Source organism: Vidua chalybeata, chromosome 5 (assembly GCF_026979565.1).
Source record: "Vidua chalybeata isolate OUT-0048 chromosome 5, bVidCha1 merged haplotype, whole genome shotgun sequence".
Taxonomy (NCBI): Eukaryota; Metazoa; Chordata; class Aves; order Passeriformes; family Viduidae; genus Vidua; species Vidua chalybeata.
In genome coordinates this window covers 64,252,480-64,276,943 of record NC_071534.1, presented here as the reverse complement: position 1 = coordinate 64,276,943, position 24,464 = coordinate 64,252,480, and the positions used below count along the sequence as shown (strand labels likewise).

Sequence of the window (24,464 nt, the reverse complement as noted above, 5' to 3'; positions counted from 1 at the left end):
TGGAGCAGCATTATCAAGTGCCACAGTCTCTTTTTGAAAGATCCTGACGTGCCTGACAAATTCTGCAAGCTGTTTGCAAACTGGAAGAATTGTGATTTCTTCCTATGAGTAAAATAAAGATGGTCAGTAAGAGAAAGCAGTTCTACTGAAGCCTCTGTGCCATTACCACCTGAAGTGCTGTGTAAAACAAAAGGATGCTTAATAGCATGAGAAGCTAGAAAGCTGGAGAAGAAATTCTGTAGGAACACCAGGCTCTGGGATCCTGCTGGAAACATTTCTTTAGTTCATCAAATTTTCTTGTGAGTTTGCTTAAAGCCTTTTCTATTTTACTCCTTAAGCTAAATAAATAGGAAATACAAAATGTTGTCAGCTGGGTAAACAGTGGGTAAATAGCTGCAAAGCAGTGGTGCCCCTTTCTGTGGCTGTGCTAACAGTGCACGCAGGGTTACATGTCAGCGCGATTATCACGGTGTGATCTGCAGCGCGACCCACCCAGCTCCGCGGGAATAGGAATGCTATCAAGGCCTGACAAGCTTTTGAAAAGCTGCCAACCTGCAGGAGCTGTCAGTGCTAGAAGACACAGCCCCATGTGGGCCAAATAGATAAACATGTCAGATCCCCAATAGCAGCTTTGGAACAAGTTGTTTTCATCTGTCCCAGTGTGCACTGGCTCTGGGTCACAAATTATCATCGCTTGGAGCATCCTTGGTTTGTAGTTGCTACTGTTTTTCTGGCACGTACAGCCAGCTTGTGACATCCTTGAAAGCCCTCTTGTATTGACTATTAACTCTATTTCACAAGGAAAAATATGCATATGCATAAATATATATTTATCTGCTGGGTAAATGCTTATGAAATAGCTGCATGTAATTTTTTTCTATAACTCCATTTCTTGCCAGCAGTTCAAGTGGGCTTGTATTTCAGTGCTATTTGCAGTGTGACCCACCCATCTCTGCAGGAAGGGGAACATGTATGCAAATACATATGCATATTTATGTAAAACAGCACCCTTGAGATGCAGGAGTAGAATTTTACATTCATTGCTCTGAGAAACTTTCTGTCAGTCTATATAAGCATGGTCTCAATTAGGAATGAATCCAGTGGGAATTTAGCCAGTACTGAAAGGAGGCTTTGGTTCTTGCCATCAGGCTTGAGCCTCAGGAACACATACAGAGTCTGAGGTGTTTATTGCAGCCTTGAAACACAGTAATACCAAGTTGATTCTTCTTAAAAAATATGTGCTGCTTACTATATAGCTCAAAGGAGGTTAGCTTCCTGCCTGTCAGCAAAACTGCAGTCTGAGAGTGAAGCTTTCTTGACCTGTCAGAAGAAAAAGTTTGCCAGGAAACATAATTGAAGGCCAAAGAGTCATGTGGAAACCACTGGAGATATTTAAATTTATGAAAGTGGGGCATTAGGATAATCTAGGATCAACCTAGTGGAACTTCAGGTTAGGGACTTCCAGAGGTACAGGTGATATCTTTGTGCTTGCTAGCCCTTGGAGGGGTCTTACCTAGGAGCTATTTACTCTATATTGACAGACTTAAATTCAGGCACCTGTGTAGACAAAGTGAAAGCTTTTGAAAAGTGTTTACAGACACAAAAGAACAGATAGAGCAAGACGTGAAGAAAGCAGTATGAATCCAGAATGACAACAGTCCTAGGTGGAAGAGAGTGTCTCTGTTATTTCCTTTTGCATTGTTGCCATAAATTATGTTCCCGTAAACATCCGCTGTCATTTTTGTGTTTTACCCATGTGTTTAGCTATAAAGAATGGCCAGTATCCTGCTCTCTGAAAACATTTCCTTATATTGGTCATTGGCATTTTCAAAGGTAGGATTTGTTTTTAGTCTGAAGTGATAAACATGTCAGGAGCAATGCCATTTACCCTAAAAATCCTGGTGTATGGTTTCCTTTTAGGAGAAATAGACAATAGTCAGAAGTCTGCTGTGGTTACACTGTGGAAAATGAAGTGTAGAAGCACTGAAGCCTTTGAAGATTTAATCCAGTGTAAATCAAATCAGCATCTAGTCTATTTTCTTTAAGCTTTCACATGTGCTCATAGCATACACATAAAAATGCACTTTTCAGAAAGCCCTTAAGGCTGGAAGTTGGCTGCTGCTACTTAAGTTATGTTGGAGATCACAGTTTAAGAGGAGAACTGGGGCATGTGGAGATGTTGCTTTGTCGCAGACAGATGCAATATTAAAGCCCATTTGGTTCTAATATGAGGTTTCACTCTAACACCACCTGCCAAATTTAAGCTACCAAAATCTTGTGAATATGTCTTCCAAATACACAAATTTTATTTTCCTCTGACTTCCAGTGCACTTCACTCAGTTTGACAGCTCCATGAAAATAAAGAATGCCGTGCACTGACAATTTTCTGTTACTATAAAATAATTGGAGATGGAAATTCTGGTCAATTTATTTTGTGGATGTGTGTTGGAGGTATGGGAAATAGTACCACAGGTAAAGGTCTGTGGCAGATGTAAAAAATATTAAGGATACATTCTTGGCTTTAAGGATCTCTTAAGTATTTCTGGGAGTTAGCTAAACCTTGATGAAACTGCTATAAAGAAAGTTAGATAGAAAAACTCTAAGGACAACCCGGTTAGTTTTCAAATACTGGGAGTAATATAGATGAGGAACTTAGATGTATCAGCTTCCTTTGTTTGCTAATGACTTTAAAATATTGAATCCAGAGTACAGCAATTATAGTGGAAGTCAGTTACAAGACCTGCTTGGAGTAAAATTCCTGCTAGGATTTGTGTGTGAGAACAATCTATCCAGTTCCCCAAGCTGTGGACTTCCATACTGCCCACATTAATGCAGCAGATGTGACATATTTAGAGAACAACTGGTGTATGAATATGGTGTGCTAAAATCAGATCATTTTCTCATTAATTAGTGCAGTTGGTTAGAGCATGATGCTAATAATGTCAAGGTCACAGAGTCAGTCCCTGTACAGGCCATTCATTTAAGAGGTGAACTCAATGATCCCTGTAGGTCCCTTCCAACTCAGAATATTCCGTGATTCTGTGATAATTGTAACACTCTTTGTTTTCCATGAAATAATACAGAGAATGTATTAAATTCTTTCCAGTGTTTTCTGGGAAATTCAGTAAATTTTTAGTGCTTGCAGTAATTTTCAGTGAAGTGGCCTGGGGTCAGTATACAGCAGTGACAAATGTCCTAGTTCTCAGGATGCAATCCATGAACACCCACTCTTATTGCATTGGGGCATGACATTTGTGATACTGTCTTATGCAGCAGGGTGACATTCTTATTGGATCACTGCTGTATGTTTTCTCAGTGCTCCTTGATCTTACTGTTTTTCTTTGCTTTTGTTTTTTGAGCTATGAATTACAAAGTTATTCAGAAAAATCAAGAAAATAAATTTTAAAAAAGTCACATCATTGTCATTTTACTGGTGGGAAAATTGAGACCTGACTGTCACATATAGTAAGGCAATAACAAAACTAGGATTAGACTGTCTCCTGGTTTACTTCAGTCTGTTTGGCTCATGTTGCCTCTTTACTGTATTCATTTAATGGTCCCATTGAGCTAAGTCATGGATATTTTATTTTGTTTTTTCACACAGGGGGGTAGTTTTCCATGGAGAAGATTTTCTCAGGGGGAGTATATTGCATATGCCAATGTGACAAAGGGTTTACAACTCAATCTGGCTTTGTTCTTCGGAAACTGCAGTTGGGACTGTCATGTGGGGAATTTACCCATACCAATAAGCCTAAGCTTCTGAGTTATAGTGTACATGCTTCACAAAGCCTTAATAAGACATTTTGATGCCCAGAAAGCTGTAATTTTATTGCATACCTTCCCTCAAACATCAGTATGATGAATATCTAGTACATAGAATGAAACAAGGGAAGAAAGCTGTCCTCCTCTTGCTGCATCAAGCAGCTGTTTAAAATCTGTATTTTCATCTAAATGCTTTTATCACTTTTCATTCCTTTAAAATAGGGAGGGAGCAATCCCTTTCTTCCCAGGCCCCAAATTTGGTGTGTGAGTGTTTTGAGAGGCGCTGATCAGCTGATGCCCTTCACTCCTGGTAGGGACACACCCTGCTGGTGCTCCATGCACCACTAGCAGAGCACTTCGGGGTGTCTGGTACCAGGGGCTGCACTGATTGAGAAGTGCAGCAGCACGTGCACAGCATCAGGCACAGGAGAGGCTCTGGTGAAAGCCCCAGGGCTGCTGAAAGCCGACAGCCTCAATGGGACACTCAAGTGCTTGCTGCTGGCATGAGCGTGGCTATCTTGGGGACCTGAAACTGGCAAGGAGTCACGTTGGTCAACTGGTCCCACTCCCTGCTATCAGCACCACCTACCTCATGGAGCAGCTATTCCTTTTGTAACCCAGCTGTTATAAGTGGCCCTTTGGGATACTTCATGCAACTTCTTTAGGAATGTTGTTGCTGTGGAAGAGATTCTTGTTACTCCAATGTTTCAGATTTAATTTTTGTTAAAATCTACAATCTGTGATATATATTTATTTATGAGCAGTTTATACCCATTTTCTCTGGCTGTTTATAATTCTGGTCTTCAGAGCCTTTTGATTCTTTCTGCATAATTTAACTCCACTTGTATTAGTGGTGCTTCCCAATTTTCTGTCACCTGCATGTGTTGTGGCAGAGTTCTGGGTTTTTATCAAGGCTGCTGAAGGGTACATGAAACAGGATGAGCTTTGACACTGTTTCTTGAGGAACTTCATGAGTAGCTTTCTACCTCAAGTTCTTTACTTATCAGACCATTTTTGTACTAGTGCCTGTTTTTTGCAGCTGAGCTAATCAGTTTCCATGTGACAATTTAGTAAATACTTAAGTGGAGCCATGGGGAAGAGCAGCTCTAGCACCTTAATGTACTTCAGTTGGGTTATTAAAGTACAATATTAGAGTGAACCAGTGTCTGTTTACCAAGTTATATTGTCTTCTCTAACACACTCCATCTTCATTGGAATCTTCTGTTATCTCTTCCCGAACTAAAAACTTGCTTTGAAACCTTACAAACAGATGAAGTAAGACCAATGGCTTTTTAAATTGCTTAGATAGCTTATGGTCTTCCTCTTTTGTATTGTGGACAATATATAGCATTTCCACTCATTTTATGAAGTCCTGCACCATCCTAGATCTAAAAGCCTAACTAGAAGTGATTCGTGAGAAAAGCTGTAATTTCACACAACATTTTTTTTTTCTTGTAATCAGACTTCACTGTTTTATTTTTGAGAATCCCTTCTCCTAAGGATTTATAGTCTGAAGTGTTAGCTTAGGAACAAAATCTGCTACTGAGAAATTAGTAAAATACCAGTATTATTAATTGATGACAGATAGCAGCTGAAATTAAGCTGTTTTGGAATGAGAAGGATGGATCCATATATATATATATATATATATAGGTATATGGTATATACATATATGTGTATATATATATATATAGCATCCTCATACCAATTTATATATCTATATATAAGTAATACACATTTTAAAAAAATTTTGCTTTCCTTTTCATTCCTTTCTCATAGTAAAAATGCCTATTTAGTGGACAAGAAAATGTTACTTTTAGAAATCTGCTGCTCCTGATTTAGAAAAGACCTTTGTGGTTTTAAATGTTTTGTTTTAATCAGAAATCAATTTCCATCTACCCTTTAAAGTGATACCTTATCTGTCCTATACTTATGTACTGCTTAATTTCATACTCCTGGGAGGTATTCTTTCTCTCTGATAGAAAAGAGCTTATTAACTTCCATTTATTAGGAGAATTTAATTCCTTTCCTGTTGCTAAATTTAAGAAAATATTTGAAGAATGATTTTTAAATAATGGTAAGGTTGTTTTTTTTTTAATTGGGCAATAGAAGATAAAATCTGGAAATCATGACAGTAGCCAACCTTTGGAATTTTGATATGGTTATTTTAAAAGGAAAATAAACTGAAGATTAAGAAAAGAATCCTATTTAAGTATACAGTTCTCATATTCCAACTAGTTGCATTCTTGCCTTAAATTCAGTAACTCTGCTAAGCTATTCTAAGATTTTTCCAGACATTTCAAATACATATATATATATATATATATATATATATATATATATACACTATAAAATACATTAAATATATAATTTGTGCTCTTTGTAACACAAAATGGTAATAACTTAAGTCAATGTTTTTGTGACCTTTAATAATTAGTACCTGGTTATCTGTCTTTTGTTTCCATTCCTTGAAGTTTTTGCTTACTGAGGAATTTGGGAAAAAAAAGAATTTGTTAATAAGTTGTTTCCATTGTGAATAAAGCATGTAAGTAGAAAAAAATATAAAAAATTACCCATTTCAAAGCTTCAAACTGTTTAAAAGCTCAATGATTTTAAATCTAACAGAAACTCCAGGAGCATGTGGTCTTACTTTTTAGGATTTTGTAAAACTAAGTAACTTATCAGAATAAAAAATAACAGTAAAACTTAATTTCACCCCCTACAGAAAAGTCAATACAGATGTGTAACGTTACTTGTGTCAGTGTTTGAGGGAACCAGATCTGTGGTACTGTTACACAGCATGTCCTGTAATAAAAAATGAGGTTTATGCTTTCGTGCTCAGCACATCAACTCATTATTTATTATGCAATTTTCTTGATCTATTACAATTTAGAACTGACAGTTTCTGGGAACCTCTCATTTCTCATATATAAAGCAAATAAATATCACTTTTACTACCCCATATATAATCACAAATTGATTTTCAAGTTGGATCACTTAGCTTCACTTTTCATTGTCTAATGTGGCCTTATATAATGCTAAATACTGAGGCTGTTGAGTAACTAGAGAGTAAAACAATTGATTTTTTAATATAATTGTCTGTGGTCGATTACCATAGAAGTGGGAGTGTGTGTATTTCAGCCTTGTAGGACAAACACTAATTTCCATGAAGGAAATGTAGAAGAATGAAAAGTAAGTCACGTCCATTAACACTTCTGATGCCTTGAAACAGATGTCTCTGTTTTTAACTCCTCCAGTTCTTCTGTGTATTTCACAAGGAGAGCTGGGCATTTTCAAATGCCTACAAAGGGACGTCTTGTCTGCCTAATTGGATAACCAAACTTTTGCCAAACATCTCCCAAGCCCCTTGGCCTCTAGGCTTTTTCCTGTAAATGATTCAGGGATCTAGGGCAGAATTTGGCATAAAGTTTATGTACAAGAGAGCTGACAGCTCAGACAAATCTCCTTGGCCAGATGTGTTTGGAGATCCATGATTTCACATTCCTCTCTCTGTTCCTTTTCATCAGCTTTTCTTCTTAAACTTAACCTGTGTTGCAATGGAGACTCATCCCACTCTGCCCAGGCAGAGACCAGACTGGACGTACCTTCAGCCCTTCCTGATATTCCCAGTACTTTCCTCTGTGCTTCCTGGCACTGTGCACTGTGCCACCCACACACCCTGGCATGGCTGATTTCAGATTGCAATTTTTTTTATACCTCATTCAAAGGTATGTGGTCAGAATGATGACCACATCCCTCTGAGAAAATGCTCTGGGAAAGCAAAGTAATTCTCCAGTGCTGCAATGCTGCTACACTGTCTTATCTCTAACTCTGTGTAAATATTGTAGAGGGTTAAGGTTTAAGTAACTTAAACTACATTATCTCTACTAAGAGGTTTTTATCAGAAAAGTAACTAAATTCATGTGAGAGGAAATTAATTTCCTTGCAGAAATCCAATACATCAATTTTCACTGGGAATGAACGAGGAAGAAGTAAAATCAAGTGTTTCCAGATTGAGAGAAACAGTGATTGTAGGTTTTGGGAAATAAAGGTACTTGACACAGGACACTGGCTTTTTGCTTTCCTTACCCATGTGGGACTGAGCCTTTGTATGTCAAGCCACTTCCTACAAGGTGCCAACAGCTGGGTGAAAGGGAATATGACTGCACTCAACTACTCTTGTATGCCATTGGGTTCTGCATACTTCCTTGATGATGTTTTTATTTCTGATGCATATTACAATAATTCTTCATTCTTATATATTTGCTATTTAAGATTTTGTAAAGCATGATTGGAGACTACTCTAAAGTATTTGTGACTATTAATGACCTGCTGGTGCTGGCACCTGACTGGTGCCTGGGACTTGAGACAATGTACTAATCAATATTTGCTTAAAAATTAGTGTGATTTGTAGTGTTTTTGCTATTAGTTATGAGAAATAACAGTTTTGTCTTGTCAAAATTAGAAATAAAAAAATAGCAATTTTTATCAATGTCATTGTAGAAGAATTTGTATTTAGCTTCTATTTTAAATTTATTAGAATCAAACCTGTATTCAATTATATCTAGTCTTGACTGCTTAATTGAAATCAATGAAGCAGAACCCGAGCTGTTGTTCATTTATATTTCTTCACTTACATAATTTGGATTACAGTAACTGATAGTATTTTGCCATCTGGATTCATCTACATCAAAACCCATTTTATAGAATTCTTCAGGGCAGATTAAAAAAGAAAGACAAACAATATCAGTATTTAATGCCAATTATCTAAGGTCCTCAATTCTACTCTAAACTTATGTTTCATTTTCTCAGTAAACTCAGTTAATGTTGATGGGTGACATTTTTAAACCATGCACTGTTGATTTCTCTCAAATGTACTTTTTGTTCTACAAATTTCCCTTGAGTTATCCTTAGTTTTTTGAACCTAGTTCTTTTCATTTGAAAATAGGCAGAAAGAGCTAAGTATTTTTTTATAAGAGTTATGCCAAGTCCACTGGCCTAAATTCTTCACAAATGTAATTTGCCTGGCTTTGCAATCAGGTTAGTTTGCAGATTATTTGGCTCATCATAACTTTGAGGGAAACACATAATAGTGACAAGGTGACCTGGCCAGATTAACTGAATGCTTTTTAAAAGCACACATAGCCAATGAAGAAATAAACAAAGATGGCGGGGGGGTTTGATTTAAAACCTCTTAAATTTTGTCATGGTATTTTGTATTTGAAATCATGTTCATTTCAATTTACAGGCAAGGTTTTTCAACATGCATAAATCTGTTTTAACTGTTCATTCATGGAATAATTAATCTATCAGTCACAGGACAGGTTATAATATTCATAATCTTTGTCTTATTTTAATTATGTTGCAGATTTACTGGCCTGCAGCAAAAGAAAAGGTAGAATTATGCAAATTAGCTGGGAAAGATGCCCAGGTAAGTATGATGTATATTTTTTATTATTGCTGAGATTTATGAATACCTGTGTGTTTGTTAGTAAATGCACAAACTGCATTAGTAAGGTCTTGTTACACTTCTTCTGAACTAATGTCCTAAGTGTTTTTTCTTAATTTAAAAAAATACATTTCTATTGCTTTTTAAATATTAATATTTTTAAAAATTTAATATTGCAGGCAGCAATCATGCTAAGTTTTTCTTTGATGTAATAAATGCAGCTGAGAGATTAATTGACTTACCTCAGAAATGTATACCAGGCAATACTTCCATGAAATCTTCTCTTTTCACATTAAAATGCTTCATTTTTCTTGGGAGTGTCCTGATTGTAACTTCATTATAATTAATTGAAGAAACAGAGTAGTAGAGCAGTGTACAAATCAACTTAACTTGCAGACTGCTTGAGTTAGGGTTAAAAGAAAATTTCAGAATCAATGGCTTTTCCATGGAACCACAATTTTTCTTTCGGAAGTATATTTAAGGTACATATGTGCATACAATACAACTTTTATATGTTTTGCTTACCACAGATTACATCATGTGTCTGGAGCCCACTATAAATGTAAACATTTCCTGGCTGTAAAATAAAATTTCCTCATTTTGTCTCAAAAAAATCTCCTAATTTCTATCCAGCATGTCAGTTACCAAGGTAGATTCTAGTTCAAAACACTCTCAGCTCTCTCCACCTGAAGAATTTCAACTTCTTATTCTAACTTGTTGCTACCATTGTCTTTGAAGCAGTCAAAACCTAAACAACACCTTTGCTGAGCACTGAAATTTTCTTATAGTGGTGTATATGGAAGATTTATGCTGTTCTATTTCTATACTAAGAGAAGAAGAAAAGGGTCCTGGGAGGGAAATATTTGTTTTGGACTCTCACTTAGGCGTAGGTTGATGTCTAGAAAGTATAAACAGATCTTGTGTATTCCCTCTGAAGTACTTGTTTTTTGTTTCTATATTAATTTCATTTTGCGGAAAGCTAGAGCAAGCCTTTTCCTCCAGCCCATGTATCATCCTTGGAGCACATAGCATCTGCCTATGCTTCCCAGCAAGGACCAAGCCCAGCTAGAGCCAGGACAGCCCATTGGACTCAGAAATAACCAAATAAAAGTCACCAAAGATGTGGTTGGTGCACAGACAAAGCATACCCTCTGAAGTGTGTTGAAGCCTTTCAGCCCACCACAGTTACTTTAATCATGTAATCTTTGGTGTTAAAGCACCCTGAGCTGGGAAGCAAAGGCAGGAGGATTGGTAGCCAGACAAACCCAGTGGCTCTGCGACCTCTGCCCAGTTCTTGGCAGGTGTTGTTTGCTAGGACACAGGCTGAACAGATACCCTCCAAACTGTGCTGTGAGCACACAGCTTCTTGTGGCTGTAAGCATTACAGCAGAATTAGGTTTGCATGTCTGACTGATGAACTGCCTGGTAGATAGCCACTGTCAAATTGTAGTTGTCACAGCTTTGAACTACTTCGTAAACAGTCCCTGCTACAGTAGTTTTAAGTACACCAGTCCTATGGCTGTAACTTAGTAGAATGTATAACGTGGAAAAGAAGAATAAACATGAAAAGTAACCTTTATCTTTCTTTTCCCAACAGACAGAATGTGCCAATTTTATCCGTGTTCTTCAGCCGTACAACCGGACCCATGTTTATGTCTGTGGCACAGGAGCGTTTCACCCTCTGTGTGGATACATTGAACTTGGAACTCACAAAGAGGTAATTTAGCGTTCTCACTAGTGTGACATGTCAAGGAATAGCCCTCATCTTGTTTAGCATTCATCATAGATTGGAAAATACTATGTGAGTGTGTAAAAAATGACCTGACAGCAGCTTGCATAAATAACGGTAAATGGTGGATTCTGCAGGTCAGACGGGAACTCTCGTTCTCACATTTGGTATGTGCATATCGCTTTTGAACAAAGCACTTTCCTCAGGCTTAATACACAAAGTTCTTTGGAATGACACTTCCATGTGATTAACTAAGTGAAGAGAACATCTAACCCAGATGTCTTCCTTTCTAGTAAGTAATTTCTACACATACTTTCCTTACGCACATACATTCAGAGTTCAAGATGAAACTTGCAGTTCTGTCTTTTAATGTACATGTACCCTTGGCCCACAGAGGGATTCCTATGCCTTGTGCACGAAAGTAATGAACACTTTGAAAAGGGTCTCTGAGCCTGAGTGCAGGGACAGCATCTCAGGACTTTGCAATGTGTTGCAGTCTGGTCACTAAGGAGGTGTTGGGTGTTGTCCATCACTAGTGGACTATTCCTGAGCTGAAGTTTAGCAGCTGATTGGTCTTCATTTGCTGGTGACAATGAAATCTCTATCCTAAGTGGTAAATGTTTGAGACCTAACCCCCAAAACAGAAGAATTTTGGTGTTGTGTCAAGCAGCCACTTAGTACACAAGTCTCTTTTTAACTCCTGTATGTATCACACCTTGGCTATATTTATCCCACTGGCACTGTTCTCAGACAGTGTTGAGATGTGACCTGTCTGGCTGATTGCCTGTGGTGCAGGCTTCCTATGCTGCTATAGAAATAGCTTTCTCTTTTCTTCAAGGCTGGGTAAAATTCTAAAATGTAAGAAATTACATCTAAGGTTCCTAAATGGATTAACCTGAAACAGAATAAGAATCATGGAACGGTTTGGGTGGAAAAGGCCCTTAAAGACCACCCAATTTCAACCCCCCTGCTATGGGCAGGGACACTTTCCACTAGACCAGGTTGCTCAAAGTCCAGTCCAGCCTGTCCTTGAACAATTCCAGGGATGGAGCATCCACAGCTTCTTGGGTAACTTGCGCTGATGCCTCATCACCCTCACAGGAAATAGTTTCTTTCCAATATCTGATCTAAACCTATCCTATTTCATTTAAAGTTGTTCCACCTTGTTCTATCGCTTATACATGGAATCAAGGGAAGATCCTTATGGAAGAAAAAAAGGGATTAATGCTTGCCCAGACTGAGATCCATCATTATGTACCCCACAATCTGTGGGTTGGATGACCAACCCAGAGGGGCTGCCTGTGCAACAGAAAACTGAAGCTGTGAGAAATCTACACAGTAGTGTTCTTTGCCTAATAAACCATTAATGCTCCTGGTGTTGTCTGGTATATGGAGTATAATTTAGCTTACAATGAAATAATTCTGTAAACTTCTTTGCTTTGCTACTTTAAATATTCCAGTTGAAGCAATTGAAATTTTAGATCCCTTGTATCATGCTGATTTCTTAGCTGAATGATCAAATACACAGCTGAATAGACCAGAACAGCTCTCAGCAAGAGTATAAATAAGGCTCTGGTTTACCTTTGGGTCATTAGCAAGATTCCTTATTCACTCTATCATTGCCCTATTTCGTTTCATCTACTTCATTTGTGAAGGTTGTTTTCACCAGACCTTATGAAATTATGGATTTGGTCTGACTGTTCAGTCCGGCAGCCAGTCTAGACAAGGGGTCTGTCTCAGCTAGACATGACCAATTACCTTGTGAGAGGAAATGGAAGAAGAATCCTGGTATTGTATTTCCTAATCCCCTCACTGTCCCCCAGTTGTGCCTCTCCCACATTCCTCCTGGTTGCTCAGCTGCAGGGCTAGGTTGGACAGTGTTCAGCACTGCTCCTGCGTCTTCTGACAGAGCAGCTCTTCTACCGCCTCCTCCTGAATTATCAGCCTTGAATGGCATCAAGCATATTTTCCCTTTCCTTCTTAGAGGCTCAAACACTCTTCAGCCACCATCCTTCCACCACCTTTCCAGATAAATGTGACAAGGCAGGAGGGTGCTGAGGATAGGCACAGCGATATGAATTTGACAGGCAGTTGAAAATGTCTCCTGGTAGGAATTGAAGCCAGGAAATCCATTCTCTTAGAATTTTTTCTTTTTTCCATCCCTCACCTTCTTTAAAATTTTTTAAAAATTTAAATCTCTGGGTTATAATAACAGATAATGAGTGTCTGGTAATTAGCAACGTCTCCAGGAAGATGTGGGATGCCTGGGAAAGCCAGGCCCTGAGATAGCCTCATGGAGGCTGGGAAGCCAGGCAGTGCTCTGCTGACCTTTGAAAGCTGCTGGTGGATCTGCACAGTGCTCTCCTGGCCAGTGCCAGTGCTGTGAAAACAGAGAGGAAAACAGTGTGGATCAGGTGACTCAAAACCACAGCAGACACTGCTTTTGAAGCAGTACAAATCCCCAACGGGATCACACAATTAAAGGGGATTAAAGTCCTCATCTTGTTATTGCTCGAGTCGCTGCCAAAACTTCTCTTGGCTGGTGAAGAAGAGGCTTGGCCTGGTTGGTGCTGTTAGCCACAGCTCTCCAAGGGATGCTCTTTTCTTTGAAAGCTTTGCCTGAAGTGAAAGCAGGAGGTTAATTCCATGTGAATGCCTGGTAGTGTCCATTAGTTTGTCTGGGTGAAGTCTGAAATATTTGATGTTGATCTGTAACTCCTTGGTCCCCTGAGTACTGCTGGGCTTGCAGACAGCCTCTTCACATGTGATAAAGCAAGGGTTCTCTGAGCAGCTCAGGTTTGCACATCCTAGAACAAAGAACAATGGGATACCAGCATTGTCGGAAAAAAAAATTGCCTAATTTTTAGTTTAGTTTTGTCCTTGCTGTGCTCACTTCATCAGCCTGAGAATTTGGTTTGCCTGGTATTCCACAGGTTTGGGAAGGTAACGAGTTTTTTGATGATTAAATTCCGTTTCCTATGAGCTAGGGTTGCTGGAGGAAATTGAATTTATGTTCCCCAATTGGAATTGATTTTTCTTTTCTCTTAAGGAGCTTAATTATTCAATATCCTGGGCTTTTGTGTTCTGAGCCTAGAGAGTTTAGGAGGCACCTCAATAACATAGAAAGGTTTGGTCATTTATAATCTGATGTGCATTAAGGATGAATTGAATTAATGTGTTGTGAAGTCTAATCCTCTGTGGCCATCTTTTGACATACTTGCTTGTCATTTGTACTCTCCTGGCCTCTTGCAAGGCAGATATATGGAATAATTAAAATAATTAAAATCACTTCACCCAATTTTAATCATTGAAATCATGGAGATGTTTTGATTTTTTTAAACTAACTTATAAATTTTTGTCTCTATAATACATTGATTAGATTTCTGAGCACTAGTGGGATTTTAAATATCACTGTAGCTAGGAAAGCATGTTAAGGGAAAACATGTTAAAAGCACTTCTGTAGGCAATCTCCCCTCTCTTAATTGCAGCACAGTTCTGGAGATGAAGTCTCTATACCTGCAGAGAATTCACTTTACTCCTCTGAGCTATCAATTTGCCTTCAGCAGGACTCACTATGGATTTTAGGTTAACTGTATTTTCAGGAAACCATTGAAAGGGGCAAGTAAAAGAATCCCTGTTGGCAGTTCAAAACTATGATAAAGCTTCAAATGGATGCCTACAGGAAGTTGTTGATTCCTCACTGAAAACATTGGCAATAATTTTTGAATAACTGATTTTCTTTATCTTCCTCTATGCTCTTGTTCTGTGGCCTAGGAATTAATCATACATATTTGGGAACTACAAGGAAGAAACTATTCTGATATCTCTTGTATCTTTAGCCTTGTTAAAAATAATAAGAGAGAGCATATGCTGCTTTCATTTTAAAAGGATCTGAACTGTGTCTGTTGTGAACATTATTCAGCAGTCCCTGGAGAAATTTCAGTCAGCCAGAATCCCTTCAGGGTCTCCTGTTGCAACACAGTCTATCAGCACTTTCTCAAATAGAGGCCAGTGCCTTTTAAGTACAATCCAGCTTTTAATTGGAGTAGAAATGAACAATGCATCTCTTTTTTTCTGAAAAAAAAAATTGTGGGTTTTTTAAAGATTTGTGTTTCACTATAGAGTGACCAGGATACAGTAAAACACTGAGTGAAAAAAGCCTGATATGAAACAGACACAGACTGTAAACATCAATGCTGAGATGACAGCCGCATGATCTAACACACCTTCACTTTGTACACTAGCAGAACAGGCTGTCTGAGTGAGTTTTTCTCTGTAGCCACAACAAGATAATGAATTTGTGTTTATTCTCAGGAGATGGTATTCCGTTTGGATCCCCAGAACCTGGAGTCTGGCAGGTTGAAGTGCCCCTTCGATCCCCAGCAGCCGTTTGCTTCAGTGATGGCAGGTAAGGAGCCACCAGAGCCAGGTGCTGCCATCAGACCTGTGATGGCTCTGTGCAAGCCCAGGGGCTCAGCAGATGCCACTGCTGGAGCTTCTCTGGCACTGGTCATATTTCCAGTGCTGGTTTGTGCTCTCAGAGCTGGGGAAGCCTTGAGGCTGCAGGCACCAGAGAGCTTGAAGGGCAGCAGTATATACCAGAGAGGTATTAGAATGGCAGTGAATCCTCTGTCAGCTGGGCAGGAAGGCAGTTTCACCCTCACCCAGTCATTGCTCCTTTAAGAGGACAACAAAAAAACCCACATGGACAGAGAGTGTTTGAAGCCCTTGTGGGCCTCTTTCTGCAATTATCAATATGTTCTGCCCTTTGAAGTCTGCTGACATGCACTATTTCCATAAATACGTTTCTGAGGTTTCTATTTACTCGAGTAGCCACTTCTGAAGCCGGGAGCCGAGGAGCAGATAGTGCACTCTGCCTGCTGCGTGCATTGCAGCACTGTGTGGTCTGACATTTGGGGCCGAGGAATGTCAGCTTGACCTCTGGATTTCAAATCACTATAAGAGCTACTTTTGTCATGGTTTGGTTCATAGCTTTGGACAATTTTCATTTAACTTGTCCGTCGAGCATATGAATACAAGATAAGAGTGAAGCACCATGACGTTTTCATTTACAGCCAAAGAGCAGTGGTGACAGTGCTTTGAAGTATCGGTCACTCTGTGTTATAAAAAGAATATGACTAATGTTCAGTCTTTATTCTCAGATAATAAGATAGATGATTTGTGATTCTGACCCTACAGATAGGGCAGGACTTCCTTTATTAAAAACAATAGATTAAAGCCTGTGCTTATTCTTCTCAGAGACCCCTAGTACTCTTTAATGACCGTGAAGTCTATTTTTAAAATGGGGTTCCAGAAACTTTAACTTTTTAAATTTTTTTTTAATGCAAGCAGTAGAACTCTGTGATTTATTACAACATTGCCTAATTTCAGTAGCACTCTCATGCTTTGACTGTTCTATTAAATCTTGTGAAATGAAGAAGCTGCTGTCTTTTAGCTACCTAAGATATGAACTTTGCTACATAACAATTTTTGAGCAAGATAAAATGAATGGTCAGGGTATTCTGGTACCCCTTTTTTGACTGTTGCTAGTGTCAAGTGCTTCACAATAATGTACAAGAAGCACTGTAAAGAGTTACAGGACTGACCAGAGAATGTGTTTTTGGTCTGTCTTTGGATGCTTACCTTATTCCCAAGTGAACTAGGAGAGCAGTATAGTTTATGGGTAAGATCCTGCTCTGGAGCTCAGGTGAGATAATTTCCCAATTCTGCCACTAATGAGCAGAGTAACCTTGACATGTCACTTCTCTCCATCTACTTTTATTTATCTGCCAAATGTCAGTAAAGATTACTTACATTGTTCAGAGAACACTTTTTATTCAGTTATGCATTTAAGAGCTGAGTAATATCTAACTATATTTTCACTCATATATGTAAGTTAATGCATCTGAGTAATTTTCATTCTTTGTAGAAATAAGTAATCTGAGTACTACGTGACATATCACTTCAAGTAAACCCATAGATAAATTTGAGAAACTACTTTTTTGACTGAAAAATCACCCGTTCATCATCCATCCTCTATTACAAATTACCACTCACCAAAACTGTTCAGGACGCTACAGGAACTTGGAATGAGAGATACCAAATGCCAAGAGAAGTGCTGAAAATGCCTTGTCAGCAGAGCCTAAGCAAGGATGGAGAATTTCTGTTGGCCCTTCAGATGTATCGATCACAGAGTGCCTGTCAGTTAGCAAACACCAATTACCCTGCCCATTCCTCATTATGACAAATACCTTTCAGAATGTTGTTTCTTCACAAAGGCAACATGCTGTCTGAAAGATGTGCTTTCCACAACTGTCATGGAAATAATACAGAAGTAACAATAATAATGAGGTGAAAAGAGAGGTGATAGATCTTTTTTTGACAAATAAAGTGCTTGTGGATCATGGGTTGTGGGTTGGTTTGTTGATTTTTTTCCCCCCTTGATCTTATTTTTTTAAGTGCATTTACATCTCGCAAATGAAAGCACAGAGATCAATGTTAAATGGTATTTATTCTGCATTCACACTCAACAAAGGCTTCTCTCTAAAAGATCTTGTGAAATGTTTCAACCCTGGATTGGGTTATCCAGAAAACCTGGATAAGGAACTTTTGGAAATGGATTTTTATGTATTATGTAGCTTTTTATAAGATCATAATTTATGAACATGAACGTTTTTGTTTTTATGAATTCTAGGGATTTATTTCTGTAAGTCATTAAACAAAAAAATAAAGCAACAAACCCAAAACACCCTGTAACCAATAAAGCTTGTTATTTTTCAGAAAAAAAAAGTATTTTAAAGTGCACTATGTGGTTAAAAAAGGTTCACAGTGATACTGTTTCTTTGCTTCTTTTTGAAAAGTACTGAGATCTGAAGGGAAACAGAAAATATTGTGCATTTCTTAGCATTTTCAATGCCCACAAAAGGGGCAGAAGAGCAAATAGTGACTGCAGTTGCAGCAAGCTCAGGGCACTGTGTTATAGATGGAGTGTCCTTGTGAGGCAAATTCTGGCTGCCTTATTCAAGTGAGATGTGTCACTTATTTTAGTGAGACCATTCTGTGTTAGAATGATGATGATTTGTGTCTGTAGCCATATTCTTACCATTAACACAAATTCCCTGAATTTATGTCTGAATTGATCTTTGTGAATTAACTGTTGGATGGAGATCCTTGCTCCAGGAGTGGGCCAAGTTCCAGCATTCCAGTGGGGAAGCATCCCTCCTGTTTTTCTGGCTCAGAAGCAGCAAAGCCATCAGGGCCATGGCAGTCCTGGGGTATAGGAGGTAGCTGGAATGGACAGGTGGCCATGCCCCACCATGGCTCTCAGGTGCATGGGACAGGGTGTTCAGATTAAATAGACCTTTATAACCTTAAGAGCCCAGTAGCTATTAAAGCCTGGAAAATACACTTTTCTGAGTGCCTAAAAGACCTGAAAATTGGGCGTCGACTGCATTACTTCTCAGACATATAATTACAAATATCACTCTCATTTAAATATAAATAAATTCACGGAACCAAAAAACCCATTAAAATACAATCCAATAATATTTTTAAAGCATTCAATTAGTTTATAGACCAATTAAACACAGGTGCTGTTCACCCAACAAAATGTAAATAATCTTAATTTTTTTTTATACCACAGCTGCAGGAACGCTATTTCTTTTTCATTTGCAGATGAGTATCTTTATGCTGGAACAGCTTCTGATTTCCTTGGCAAAGACACTGCTCTGACACGTTCTCTGGGCCCTTCTCATGACCACCATTACATCAGAACTGACATTTCTGAACATTACTGGCTTACTGGTAAGATCCCAAACATATGCTGTTGTCATTTGCATTGTCCCTGCCTCTGAAGTTAATAGCTCCTTCCTTATATAAATATATGTCCAGTAACTATAAATATAGATATTGTATCATGGAGTCTTTGGATTACGTAGGCTTTTTTAAAAAAGCTCAGTGGAACAGAAATGCACTTGAGAAAAGTCACAGAGGTGAAAATGCTAATTAAGGGAAGAGTGGGAGCATAAGACTTAATTATAGTTTCTGTCTTTGATCTGTATATCTATGTATAATCCTACAATTGAAATAATATCATGACTTAAATGCTTCTATATCAGGTCTTGTCAGAATAATTTTTTTAAACTGTATTTTCCAATCAGTTGTTAGAAGCTGTTCTGTATAGTGTATTGAAATTACTCGAAATCCCACATTTTTTGGTAGGTCTTTTTTTTTTTTTCTTTTCCTTTTTTAGGGGGAAAAATACCCTTTGTTGCTGTGAGGATCATTTTAAAACCACTAAGGGCACACTAAAATAGCTTCCCAAGCAAAACAGTGCTTTTTCTTGCCCGTTAAAAAACACTGTGAGCTAGTAAACCCTCTAAAAAACTGGCTGCATTTGCACCCAGCCAGTCTCAAACCACACACAGAGTAACATGGAAAACTTCACTCACAAGCTAACCCTGCTCAATTAAAGCATCCCCCTTTTAGCTGTCAACTGTCTTTAAAGATGTGGCAATGCTGGCCTTGGCTCAGGATGCCTGTGTGACTATTGTGGGTACAGTGTAAGGCCAGGGCCTGCTTACCACAGGGTTAAGTTGTCTTCCCAGCAGACAATTTCTAAAAAGGATAATTTTGCCTCTTAACTCTTTGAGACCTCAACAAGAGGAAATGTTTTTTCTTTTTCCTTAATAATTTTTCCCTACCCCTTCTTTTCCTTCTTCTCTATTGTTACCTTAAATTTCTATCTAGATGCAACTCCATAACCTCAGGATTTCTGCTGTGAGATAAGGAGAAAAATAAAAAGCCATTTAAAAGTCATGTTTACCTTTCCAAATAGGAGATTGAAGAATCTGCTTAAGAATCCGCTGACCTATCCCACTTTCATTTCGTGTGCTGAAAATCTTTCTTGTCCCACCTCTCCTATCTCATCTCTCCTTTCCACACACCCCTTGTGCAGTGCAGAGCAGAAGTGGACTGTGATATGGACCATGATGGGTCCTTCCAGCAGTCAGTTCTCTAATTTTCTAATTATGAAACTGCATATCCAGTTTTATCACTGATGGCCTGCAGATGCTCAGCATGAAAAGGTGGCTGGGTAGCTGCTTTCCTAAGGGATGCAGTAATAAGGTAAAAACAAAGGTTTTCTGTGGTTTGGCCCTGAGGAGCATCTGGTGTAATCGTTAGTATAGACATCCACATTGATGAGCATTACAGGGCTCAGTTCCTAGTCCAATAGAACTTGTAGCTTAAAAGTACAGTTCCAAACATTTCTTTCTCTTATTATTGTTTCTTCATGAGCAGTTTGAGGCAAGGGAACAGTACAAGAAAACAGAATAAACGGTAGGTTTGAGAAGTGTTTAGATGTTTTAGTTTTGGGGGGGTGTCTGCCTTTCCTCTCTCATTTAGAGTGATTCATATTTATTCTGTTTTCACTTAAAGCATCTGTATTTGTGAAACCTTTCTAAGGAGAACAGCATATTAATATGTCTGGGTCTGAAAAACAGCTTTAGTGTGCTAGACTGTGAGGTGAAAATTGCCCCACACTATATAAACACTGAAGACCCTATATATTCTTCAGGTTTACCTTGTTTCCAGCCATATAAAACCCTACAGCCACAATTCTGTCTAAGACTTCACAAGCACAATCCATTCAGTGTTATACTAAGAGGAATAGGCATAAACTAGGTGCTTTTAATATTTTGAAACAGTCCTATTAAGGTTGGAGAAAATTTTAAGTGCAACTTGAAATTCCGGCATCATTTTTGTAGTAAGCCATAGGGTGGCCAATATATTTCCACTTTATTGCATAATGCTACCAATTACATATTTCTGTGCTTTCAGCCAATACTGGTGTAAAGAAAATATTTACTTGATTTCAGATTTAAAACTCCCATCTCATCTAAATCCCCTCTTCCCTAAGTCTACTGCCCATTTACCAAGCATGTGTTAGACCTCCAGTAAAAGTTGTACATACTTGGATAATTATACAATTGGAAATAAATTGTTACCGTGCATGACTCATGTTTTACTTAGGATAAGCATAAAATGTACAGCTTGTTTTCTTCAGAGGGCCAAGGAAGTTTTGCTATAATGCACCTTAATATTTTTAAAGTTTAGTCTTATTCTGTTTCTGGAAACAAAATTATCCTTCCCTGAGGCAAGGGAGGTAAAGACAAAGCATGAGGGAAAAATGCGTGGGATACCTTCCAGTTCCTTGCAGGGCATCTCTATCTTGACTAATTAAGACATGTCCTAATCTCGGTGACTGAATAGCAGCTCCACAGAGGGGGAAGGAGGAAGGCAGCTAATCTTTCCCATGACTCAGGCTCACACGTGCTCTTACTCCCGCAAGGGTGGCACTGGAGCAGAGGGGAGCAGGGCTGGGCTATCAGGCATTCCCACAGGGGATGAGGCACGGGGGACTGGTGGCCCCTCTCCGGATGGCAAAGCCACCCACTGGAACCGAGTCTGCCCCATGCCAGCCCCGTGGGCAGAGGAGAGCACCCTGCCAGCCCTACACGCAGGCATCCACTGAGCAGCTGCACATTCCTCCCTCCTTTGTAGGAAGAGAAGGCCTAGCTGGAACGTGGGCTTCCTTGAATTGCATTCATCTCTTTTTTTTTCCCTTTTCACTTTTTTCATAGCAATTTAGTCGTCTTTTCCAGGGCAAAGTCTTGGAGGCAATGAGTTCTTTATATCCTGCGAACTTTGGATGGGATTCAGCTCCCTTAGATCTAAAAGGCAAAAGCTAGCATCCTGTCTGAGCTCAGTCCTCTTCCTTGCCTCTGTAATTTACTGAGAGTAGTGACACTTCCAGAGCGTGATTCACCCCACCTATTGTAGGAATCTGTTTTATAATAGGATTATTCATTGTCGCTTTGTCCCTCCTTGAGAGAGGATCTGGCTGAGAATGGGTTAGGAGCTTGACTTCTAGGTGGTTACGGTAAATGAGGTAAGCACTGTCCTTTGTATTTTGTCATGCCGTGTATTTCTGGCAGCCCAACTACACAGAGGTGCTGCTTCCCACTGTTTTGGGTTGCTTTTTCATTTCCTTGTGTTCCGCTCCTTTGTGGTTCCATTTTTCTGAGCCTAAGTTCACCATAGGTTGCACTGCCAAAAATCACTGCTGGTTTCAGAAGGGAGTGATGGCCAGCAGGTAACCCAACAGTGAAGGAACAGCCCAGCAGTGAAGGACCAGCTGTATCAGCTGTTCCCACCGGGCCACATGAAAAACAGCACAAGCAACCCGTGTAGCATCTATTGCCAGAGCTCATGATACCCTTAATCCTCAGGCTGGTTACATACAATCTAGCCATGAACTTAATATGTGGGAAGATCTGTTGCTGAAGCAAATAGTGGGGGAAATAGCTCTGTGAGAAAACAAAAAGTAGTTTAAAATCATCATCATTAGTTTTTTCTTCCATGAAAAGAATCCAAAACCCTAATTCACAGTTAGTTTAAATGCACTTTTATATGTTGGATAGATGGGTTAGAAAAGATGAGACAAAGATCTCAATTGCAGAATATTATGTGCTTTTGAGATCATAACCTCTTTCATTTAATTATTTTCACTTAATCTTCATATCTTTTACAATGTATTTCTGTTCGAATTTAATTTTCTACTTCAGTGTTTTCAGTTGTGGCTTAAAATTGTTAAATATTTGTGTTCCTTTAATTTGTTAGAGATTCTTCTAAATCTGTTCCAGTATTGAGACATTTTATTTTTGCATTTGGCTTGCCAAGGAAAGCAATGAAGTTTCTTCAACCCCCCCATACATTCAGTGTTTTGTTCTGTGAATGTGGATTAAGAAAAAAAAGGATGTGACTTTCAAAAACATGGTATAGAAGAATTTCACAGGTTTCCTCTTTAATGGCTATTTTGCTAACCACATATTTAAGAAACCATACTAGAAGCATATTTATGTATTTATTCATGCTTAGAGATCTAATCTTCAAAGTAGCCTTACAGGCCCTGAGGGGTAATGGAATATTTTCCTCAAGCTCATTTGAAATCCTAACTTAAATTTATAGATCTTGATGCCTGCATCATTTCAGTTTTTCTGCTGACACCATTCTCTAGTGTCAGAAAGGTTTAAAATGGAAGCAGCACTGTGACTATTTTCACCCATAAATTTGCTCTTCTGTCACAAAGGTGCACACTGAGCACTTAAAAACATCCCATTTTGTCTTAGGCCCTTTGTCTCAGACTGCAAACTTTCAAAGCAAGGACTCTCTTTTTCTTCTATGTGTACTGTAGAGTTCATGGTGAAAATTCCTCAAGGCTAATATAAAGTAACAATCATTATGAAAAGGACAAAAGCATGAAGATATATTGAAAGCTGATTATAGTATTCCCTCACATAAACAGAGTGCTCTGTTTGCTCTGCATTCTTACACCACCCTCCTTATTGCTTTCTACTGCAGCCTACCTGATACTGGGGGACAAAGACTGTGTATTTTATTGCTGAAAGAATGTATTTTAGAGTCAAGGGTCTCTTTGCGCTGTATTTGTATAGCCACTTCTGTTTAAAGAAAAACATCATTGATCTGAGTGCCCTCAGAAGAGCTCATCTATTGCAGCACACTGGGGAATGTCTTAAAAATCACTGCCCCAAGCAGCTGGTTCACTTGTGCAAGGCAGGGTTGTTGGTTGCTCTGCTGCAGTCATGGACCCTGGAATTGCTTCAATTTATGATTTTAGTGCAAAATTACAAGGAAAACAAACAAACAAAAAACCCCAACACCAAAAACAAAAGCCCTCAACTAGTGAGCAGGTAGAGCAGGATTGGAGACCATGGATGAGGGAGCTTGGGAGCAGTGAGGAACATCTTGGCCCAGTAAGCGTGCCTGCAAGATGCAGGCAGACACCCACGCTTGCCTTGGAGGAGACCAGGAATAATGTAATGGCCCAGCATGCCAAAACAAGGCATGTTTTGCACAAAGCAGATTTAAATAACCCAAACAAACCATTACATTGATATAGTCAATCTGTTTTCAAGCACAAGGACCTGCGTCCTTAAGACTGACCAACCAGTTCTGGAGTTTGCTGTGATAACTGGGAATCCCAGCATGGCACTGTGTTGGATTTGGTATAGTCAGTAAGATTGCTGTATCACAGATATGCTGGAAACATTCCTTTGCAAACTGTCTCTAGTAAACAGTAGTATATTTCTGTGTTCATAACTGCTGCCATGAGTAATTAAATTAGTTTAAATTCTACCAGGTGATTTCAGAAAATCTACTTAGCTTCATTTTGGTGGCCCAAGCACTAAGGTAGATTTGTGTAGGCAATACTTTGTACTGAGAGTTACTCTGTTTCCAAACAGAGAATGATAACCAGTGCTGCATACTTTTGCAAGTGGTAGTAAGATCTATACACAAAAACATTAGCCTGAGAGTAAGTACTTCAGACTTCATGGTGGTTTTCACTTGGAGTTAGTAAAAAACTCACTGCTACATATCGATATTTTTATTTCACTGAAAGAGGTAACATAAATACAGAGTTTTACAGCAAGTACTAAGGCT

General features: G+C 38.8%; 1 protein-coding gene across 4 annotated transcripts in view; it reads left to right on the top strand.

Annotated features, from left to right (window-relative positions):
• SEMA3D (semaphorin 3D) overlaps nucleotides 1-24,464 on the top strand; it is a 128,606-nt gene that overhangs the window by 57,061 nt on the left and 47,081 nt on the right. For all 4 annotated transcript variants that reach the window (XM_053942338.1, XM_053942337.1, XM_053942336.1 and 1 more), the window contains exons 4-7: nucleotides 9,131-9,193; nucleotides 10,809-10,928; nucleotides 15,255-15,348; nucleotides 18,615-18,743. In XM_053942338.1, coding sequence (XP_053798313.1) covers nucleotides 9,131-9,193; nucleotides 10,809-10,928; nucleotides 15,255-15,348; nucleotides 18,615-18,743 — 406 coding nt within the window. The remainder of the gene's footprint in view (nucleotides 1-9,130; nucleotides 9,194-10,808; nucleotides 10,929-15,254; nucleotides 15,349-18,614; nucleotides 18,744-24,464) is intronic.